This window comes from Garra rufa, chromosome 22 (assembly GCF_049309525.1).
Source record: "Garra rufa chromosome 22, GarRuf1.0, whole genome shotgun sequence".
Taxonomy (NCBI): Eukaryota; Metazoa; Chordata; class Actinopteri; order Cypriniformes; family Cyprinidae; genus Garra; species Garra rufa.
In genome coordinates this window covers 18,197,982-18,207,016 of record NC_133382.1, presented here as the reverse complement: position 1 = coordinate 18,207,016, position 9,035 = coordinate 18,197,982, and the positions used below count along the sequence as shown (strand labels likewise).

Here is a 9,035-nt window from a genome sequence, read left to right as displayed (position 1 = left end):
TCTGCCTATACAGAGAGAGAGAGAGAGAGAGAGAGAGAGAGAGAGAGAGAGAGAGAGGGGTTGAGCGTGTGTGTGTGTGTGTGTGTGTGTGTGTCTGTGTGTCTGTGTGTGTTCAAACCATTGAGCAGCAGTAGTAGAGTGAGGAGAAAGGGTCGTTTCTCTTGAGCGCGTTTGACTGCTGTAAAATACTAGCATTACAGTGCCATCTGCTGAGGGCATATTGATCATAACATCCGCTTTAGGTCGTCCTATATTGGCTAAGAACATGATGTTTATCAAAATCAAATCTCATTTGCATGAGGACAGGAATGTATAAAAGAAAAAATCCTTAATATGGACCTACTAATCGAAACGTTAATAATAATCAAATTTCCAAGTAAAATAATGACAAATTAGACTACTATAAAATAGATAAAATAAAAATGTGAACATATATGATCTAATTTTGTATTTTTATAGAAATGCAATATATAGTAAGTGTTACTGTGCTCTTTATTGCAAAACACAATACAGGGGCTGGAATGTAAATTTAATAAAACAGTTTGAATATTAAAACAAATGTCCATGAGTCTGAATGTTTATTTATTTCAATTTATTTTGTGTAGTGTTCAGTAAAATCAGTTTGCTGGGTGATCAGATTACACTTTGTAGCTCATACCCTTATTACAATATGAGAAGATGCCTTTGCATTAAAGACACTGATTTAACTGAACAAATCACATAATTATTCTGACTTATTTATTTAAACCTGTTCAAACAATAAAAAAAAACACACTTTAGATAGATAGATAGATAGATAGATAGATAGATAGATAGATAGATAGATAGATAGATAGATAGATAGATGGATAGATAGATGGATTGATAGATGGATAGATAATATAAAAGTATATATAGCCTGATTAGAGAGGTATAAGCAAGCTAATCATTAAAAAAATGTGCCAGCAATTTCATGAAGAACTAATTTACACGCAGGACAAGTCGCAGATGTTCAGATAGTCACAATCTTCATTTGCATAGTGGCCCCCTGCTTGACTACTCCTGCCTGTATCCGTCTGTCTCCTCTCACGACCCGTCCGCTCAACCCATAATTCCCAGCGTCGACACAACATGGAAGAGGCCAACAGCTGCAAGAGAACAATGTTTTGGCTGTAAAGTAACTCAAAGAATTAAACGCCCGGATTCTTTTGAATGCTACCAGTTAGTCGTGGTCATGTACAAGTAAGTGGGATTGCGTTGTACTATTTATTTGTGCCCGAGGTTGTAAAGATGAGAGGTTGTGCACGGCTGAAAGCTCCAAATAAAATCACAGCCGCTCAAGCGAGAGATGCGTTTCAGCGCCGAGCATCATTGTTTCTGCTGCCTGAGACTGATGAGATTAAGGCGCATTTAACAAAAAATTAAATATACTTTTGCAGGCGTACACATATACCAGTCTCAGTGTGCTCCTTACATCGCACTTATCGCCGTATATTCACAGCGGATTGTGTTACTGTGCGTGGGCTATAATTAGTGATGGTGACGAATGGATGAATGGTCACGATATATCATACTCGTGTACAGGGCAGGCACGAGAAAGACGACAAAATTGCAGCACAACAGTTATTATCAAAGAAACTACACTGGAAGCGCACAATTCTCAGTGTATCAGGCTTCGTTTGTTGTAAAGGGAGCATTATAGCGCGTCGCATGCTGTGTGGAGATGGGCTGTTAGCAGTAGCTCTTTCATCTGCATGCTATTGCTGGCTAGCCCCGTTCGTCACGTAGTTCAATAAAACACTTAATTTTGCTTGTGTCTTTTAGTTTTATCTTTATGACATAGTGTATTGGTGTGGAGAGTTGTCTATATGTTCACACACGAGTTTGTTTTAAATGTTTTTGAAGTTCTCATGTCATACTCTTTCGCTTTAGTTAGCCGTTAGCTGCTAATGGAGTCATTTTAGAATGGAGATGTGTTTGGTAATTGTGATGAACGACTAGATTAGCCGGATTTGATTAAACTGGTTACATTTTACAGTTCAGCTCTGTAAAGGTATTAAGTAAACTTAGCAACCATATGACGTACATAGTCCTGTTCATAAACATGATGTAATTTTAGAAAATCATGTATTAAAAAACGGGGTTATATCAATAAGATTAAGCAGCTATCCATTAACGTTAGCTGATCACAATAGAGAACAATGCTGGGGCACCCACAGACTCGCAGCTTGGCCTGTGTTTTATTTTCTGAAAAGATCATACATATTAACTGGGTTTTAAGTGTTTTTTCAAGCAGTTTCCTGTGTGTTTGCAAAAACTGTTTCAAAGTCGTCCTTTTTATCTCTAATCTCATGATGCTAAGGTGCCTAACGGATCATCAAAAAGGACTGATCCGGGTCTTCACAAGGGTTGTATGTGTTTCTTCTAACTTCAGTTAATCAAAACTAAAAATTTTTTTATATATAGTGTAGTTGACTCGAAATCAGTTGAAATGACTTAAACGCTCAATCGCAATCATGTCCTGTTATATTTTGAACGGATTAATGATAGAAAAAAATATTTCCCCACTTAGACCTTGCAATATAAATATTCTTAACAATTTATTAACAACAAAGACATTAAACACAAACAACACTTGCACTGTTTAGTGGTTTTTAAATGATACAATGATAGTTCTGAAGTTGCTTATATAATTGGTGGTTTAGTCAGCTTTCATATGTCAGCTGGTTCAGTAATTCACTAGAATGTTTCTGCCTTTATTTGCCAGTGACTTGCACAGCAATGATGACCTTGATTTTAGAGATATCGTATAACCTCTGGTGGAATGAACACATTGCATCTTGGAAAACCTATGGAGCAGCAGTTTTTCTCTTTTTTTATGTCTGATTTTGCTTTATGAAAGCTGCATTTTAATTATAATTGCCCTAGTTAGTTTAAGCCTAATCACATGATGGCATATCATACACCCAATGTGCACAATTCCCCGAATCATCAGCTAGTGTAGTGATCTTGTTAATAAAGTCAGTTTATGTATCATTGTCTATGTATGTATATGTGTGTGTGTGTGTGTGTGATCAATTCATCTCATATTTTCTTGTCTTTATAGCATATTTCGTCGATGAACTTTGGCCTGTTGAAGACCCAAGTATGAGTATTATCCAAGACAAGCTAGGCAATGAGTTTTTACGGAACGGAGGCATGGACCCCAACTTTCCCCCTAGCATGATCATGTTCAGCCACTTACCTCCAGTGACCAGCTTCACGCGCCTGACTTCGCAAACCTCCATGGCGGATCTGCCCCAGGAGATGATCTTGAAGAAGGAGCGTGACTCTCCTGACCATGGTGGTGGCTTTCTCCACAGTATGGGTATCAAACAGGAGAAGCTCAGCGAGTTGGATTACCGCCTCCCAATGTATGCAACAGGAACCGGAACAGCAGGAGGAAAAAGCACTGATATGCTGGACATGTCGCTCGGCAACCACCAGAATATGCTTTTGCATGACCTAAGCCTTAGCAACGTGAGTCTAGATGATAAATGAGGAGTTATAGATACACTGTGTCTTCATACTGTACTATACTGTCTTTGTGTTTTTATTTCATGCTATTTTTCTGTGCTTCATTAGCAGTTCTCTGGAAGACTGGGGAAAGACCCAAAAGAATCTGGGCCTAGAAGAGGGAGGAGAGCAAATGGAGAAGGACCAGATGGAAAAGCCAGAAGGAAACAAGGAGATTCTGCAAAAGTATGTATACACTTTTATCGGTCACTGAGGCATTTAAAACTTTTTTAGTTTATAAGATTTTGAAATGCAAACATTGTGATACACAGATGGATTGTTCACTTTCTTTTTAGAACCTTTGTATGCTAATAGCATAAATGTGATTGTCTAAAGAAGTATTCATTTATTCAGCTGTTATTTCAACATTAGCCTGAGACATCTCAGATACACCTACATCTGTCATGATTTTTTAAATATGCAAACACATAAATGTGTGTATGTATGGGCTAAAAAAGTGAACTATATTTTTTTATTACAGTTGTTTTAATGTCTTTGTCTGCTTGCTGTTTTCAGTCACTCATGTTGGATGGTGATGCTGGGCCCCTCTCTCCCAACTCTAAACCGCATATATGCGAGCACTGCAACGCAGCCTTCCGCAGTTCATATCATCTGCGTAGACATGTGCTTATTCACACAGGTGAGCAGCTTTTACTGTTAACTCTACTAGAGCTGAGATATTCAGACTTAAATGGTATTCATGGGATGTTTCTGGTGACCAACATTAATATTGCATGGATTTGCTTTTTATTGTACAGGTGAGAGGCCTTTCAGGTGCAGTCAGTGTAATATGAGCTTCATACAGAAGTATCTGCTGCAGCGGCATGAAAAAATCCACAGCGGTGAGTCTGTTTACTTTAGTCTTATACTTGTCATAGGCAAAAAATAATATGATGCTAAGATTTTTTTTCTTGCTTAACAGGGGAGAAACCATTCAGCTGTGACCAGTGCAACATGCGCTTTATTCAGAAGTACCACATGGAGAGACACAAAAGGACACACAGTGGAGAAAAGCCATATAAATGTGACACCTGTCTACAGGTGAGTCCTAACAGATAATTATTATCTAGTATGAAAGTAGTAGTATTCATGAAAATGGAGTTTGATTAAAATCTAAAATATTTGGGTCAGTGACAAATAAGAGTGTCCACAATAAAGAAAGGGAAAAATGTGGAAGCATTTTTTAAGAATTCATTAAGATTTTTATTAATTCATATATTTGGAAGTTATAGCTTGGAAGAATAACAATGAACGGTACAGCTATTTGTGCTGTGTTTGATTACAATAAGAAATGAAAATATAATTATCATTGCATTGATTGGCATATTAGACTGTTTTTGTACATCTAAAACAACTGGAATTGGATGACACTGGGAATGACACTAAAAATGTAAATGTATCAAAAAGTATGTGTAAAATTGATGCTTCAAGATGCTAACTTTGATATCCGAGTCACTGGCTAGAGCGAGGAAATTAATTGGCATCAATTTAAGTGTTAAAACCCCATGTTTTTTTTGTTTAACAAATTCACTGATTTGGACAAAATAATTAGTATCACTAACATTTTTTTTCTTGCCCCCTAGTATTTCTCACGGACGGATCGATTACTGAAGCACAAGAGAACCTGTGGAGAAGCTATAAAGAAAGGTCTAGACCCAGGGATGCTGGACCTTGGAGATGAGGACATGGGTCAAGGAAGCTACCTACTCACTCAGGGAAACACTAGTGCCCCACCACGCAAGAGGGGCAAGTCCAAAAGTAGCAATGACGGAGGAGAGCGAAGAAGAAAGAAAGCAGCCGCTATGGGAGGAGGAGTGCAGATGGCACAAGGACTTGGTCCACAAGACTATGCCTTGGACATCCCCAGTGGATCTGGGGCATCTTCGTCAGGGGCTCTGGATGAGACAAGCATGGACAACCAGCATGGACGCACACCCAAGCTTGTCTTTAAAAAAGGTGGCCGCAAGGGAAATGAAAAGGGTGCGGTTTCTATGGTGGAGGCCAACCATGAGCAGAAGCTGCTGACACAGAAGCAAGGCTCTATGAACATGTCTGTAGCCGGAAGTATGGATGGTCTTGGCCTCCTCCAAACCTCCAGTGGACCCAAAGAAGGCAGTACCAGCAGCAATTATGATGATGCCATGCAGTTTTTGAAAAAGAGACGGTACCTGCATGCTGCTAACAGCGCAGCTGACTTTAGCTCTGTCCACCTTCCGCAGCCTACAGTAATCCAGGGTGGCATAGGAGAACCTACACTGGCCTTGCTTGACACCTCGCCGTTAGTAAGCGTTGACAAGCATGACAAATCAGGGATCCCAGATGAGGTGCTGCAGAGCCTGCTGGACCACTACAGCCACAAATCTGATGGCTCTCACCATGATGTGACATTTGATCTGCACGATTCGCACCATGTGGAATTACAGCCTGCCTCTGCCACCTCTGAATTGGGTCAGGATGAGGGATCTCCCGGCTCTGGGGACAAGAATGGGGTGATGAACGAGTACTCCAAGTTTTTGCTTCAGACCCTGGAGAGAACCAGCCATAGCAGCAACTTTATTTTGGGCCCATCCGGACCCTTCCCAAGCCTCTTGTCATCTAGCAGCAGCCCTGCTAACACACTCTTCCAAGACAAAAACATCTACACCACATCCCCACTGGAGTGTGGATTCGTACAGCCTGTTTCCTCCCCTCTTGCACCTTCCTCCTCGACATCTTTAAGCAAGTCCCATTTTGGAATGCTGGTAGGTTCCCCCTCACCTTCCCATGCTTCACCATCCTCTCAACAGGCCTTTCATCTCAGCAGTCTGGAGCCAGCCCCTCACCAGCAGCTTACCCCGTCTCAAGAGCTCACCGACCAGCTGGAGAAGCAGCACTCGCCGACATACCCTCTCACAACTCAGGAGCTGACCAATGGTGGGCAGAAAGACCAGCAGTCCAAGAACAATGGCTCTTCGGCCAACAGAAGCAACAACGGGAACGGCAGCTCATCTAACGGCTCCGTCTATCCTGACCTCACTGCCCTGGAGCCATCTAAGGAAGTGGACATGCGTTCCACCTACCAGATAGAGAACTTTGCCCAAGCCTTTGGGTCTCAATTCAAGTCTGGTCGCCAAACCCCACTTGGTTATGTTGGCGACCCACGTGTGAGTGTCGCGGAGGTTGACCACAGGATACAGCGGACCCCCGTGTCTGAATTCTCAGGGTATACTAGTCTGTTAGCAGATGTGAACGAGCCAGCTAGCTCAGGATCCAAAACCCCCACAAGCCAAAGTTACAGGTAAAGGTTAAGGGAGCACACCTGACCCTTTTATGTGGGATGAGGACTGTCTCCAATGCTTCCCTCTCCTCGCTGATTAAAACTTTAATTAATACACTGCCATTAAATGTCAATAGAAGACGTTACCAGGGAAGGTCTTCAAGACCTCAAATGCAATTTTTCACGTTCTTCTTTTTAATGTGTTTTAGTCATTTTATTTTATTAGCGTAGTGGTGATGTAAGACTAGATTGAATTGAAATTTCCAGTGAAATTAGAGGCTAGCGAAGGACTTTTTCAGAAATCTTGTATGTCTTAGCAATCATAGTCCAATTGTAAGATTAAGTTAAAAATGAAAGATGATTTACAATAATAACAGATGTCAGGGAGTGGCCCAGTATTCAATGGCAAAAAAAAGTATTGTCTGTTACAATGATCTAAAGTATTACTCAGGAAAAAGCAGTAACTTTTCTTTAAAACGAGGTGCACTGGCACCCTTTTTTACAGGTGTACTTTTGAAATGACAGTGAAGATTCTTGTTTTTGAAAATCCTTGAGGAAAAAGACAAAGCCAATCGGGAATCTGCGTGTTCAGTGGTATGACACTGGAGACTCTTTCCACTTCTTGTGTGTTTGTAAAGTTTATGGTACTTCTAATATCAGTGTGAAAACACTTTCATCCCTAAGGGCCATGTTTAAAACACACAAAAACATACTGGTAGTCAAGTAGGCAGATAGAAACATTCAAGTGTATGTAGATATTTATTTGTAGCTACATGGAACTAAATAACTATTGTCTCAGGGTGAGCAGTAATTCTTATCCCTTTCTTTAAACTTTACTTTTTGTCAGCTGACATCACTTTGATCTCTCAAGGACTCAAATAAGCACTTTTATAAACCACTGAAAGCAAGAATTCAGATTCAGGACACAACTATTATTTTTGATGAAGAAAGCTGTGATTTTTAAAAAGTAGGGGAGGGAACGCCAAATCTGCCATAACAAAGGGCATTTTTAAATATTCATTGGGGGTATAGGTGATATTTTGTTCCTTTTATTAACATCACTGTTATCGGGCATGAATGCCACTTTTTTTTATATATATATAGTTGTGGGCTTCTCTGAAGCATTTTTGCTCTGAAGGTGTTCAAGTATCATGACTATTTGACTTGGGCTGAGCAGCAACAATTGGAGTTCTACCTCTTATTGTGTAGTTTTGAATATAATGCCTGACAAAATTGCAAGCTTCCATTTTTAAATTGTTGCAGGGAGAAGAACCCAGTGAATCGGAAGGACCTAAGCCTGTGGTGTTTTTATTGAATGAGCAGTGAATTAGGGAAAGACTTCATGTTGAGACGAGGTGTTTTCTTCCCAATGCAATTTTTGATGCCCTTGGAAAGAGTGGTGGGCTGCTTTGTCTTCCTGTTTTTCGGCCCATGCAGCAAGACACTGTCTGTTGTGAGGCCTTTCTGTGATTTTTGCCCTGTTTTCCCTCCTTGCCTTTTATGGAAACCTGTCCCAGAGAAATGCCATTGCTGTGATGGTGTCAAGAACAAAGTCTAAATGCTGCACTCCAAACTCGTTCCATGCTTTTATAAAATGAAAAAAAAAAGGAAAAAAGAGTGGCGTGAAGAATAGGATTGACCTTAATATACCTCATATCATTGTAAAAATGAGAAAACCAGGGACATGTTTCATGTAGTGTATTGTAGTATGTGTCAGCTTATTGTATAATCATATAATGCCACCCGTGTTTACAGATAAAGCTGATTTGTTGGAATACAAATGTACAATTTCATTTATTTTTTCTGTTAAGCGGTGATGCCAAGCAGTGTTTCATTGTAGAGTAATCCCTAGACTTTCATGATTTGTCTCATTTACCCCTTGTTTTTGTTGCTTGTCATGTGTTTTGATATGATTTCTGGAGAGACTTTGTTTACAAAAATGTACAAAAACACTAAATGTTTTTGTTTTGTTTCTGATGCATGATATGAAGTTTTTTTTGTTTGTTTTTTAAATGGCTTTCCTCTGATCACTTGCACCAAATGTTTGTAGCATATATTGTCCCGACTTCATTCTGATTTTTGTCACAGGGCTGTACATGTCAGATGACTTTATAAATGATTAGGTAAGCCAATAAAAAACTTTTGTTATAAAACCAACCTATTTTAATATATTTGTTCAGATAAGGTCAGTGGGGTAATATTGGGCCAGCTAGGCAGGAAATAAGAATTATTTTTTTTAAATGCT

The 9,035-nt window shown here is 39.7% G+C and overlaps 1 protein-coding gene across 2 annotated transcripts; it reads left to right on the top strand.

Moving 5' to 3' along the window:
- Positions 1 to 1,094: 1,094 nt before the first annotated feature.
- Positions 1,095 to 8,935, top strand: znf281b (zinc finger protein 281b). 2 transcript variants are annotated; one of them, XM_073827759.1, is made up of 7 exons: positions 1,095 to 1,221; positions 3,086 to 3,498; positions 3,607 to 3,720; positions 4,051 to 4,174; positions 4,293 to 4,376; positions 4,457 to 4,575; positions 5,118 to 8,935. In XM_073827759.1, exons 2-7 carry the CDS (start codon positions 3,127 to 3,129, stop codon positions 6,813 to 6,815), a joined length of 2,511 nt encoding a protein of 836 aa, XP_073683860.1. In that variant the 5' UTR covers positions 1,095 to 1,221; positions 3,086 to 3,126; the 3' UTR covers positions 6,816 to 8,935. The 2 variants fall into 2 exon arrangements, with proteins under 2 accessions (XP_073683860.1, XP_073683859.1); XM_073827758.1 differs by having other exon boundaries at positions 3,604 to 3,720.
- Positions 8,936 to 9,035: the final 100 nt, after the last annotated feature.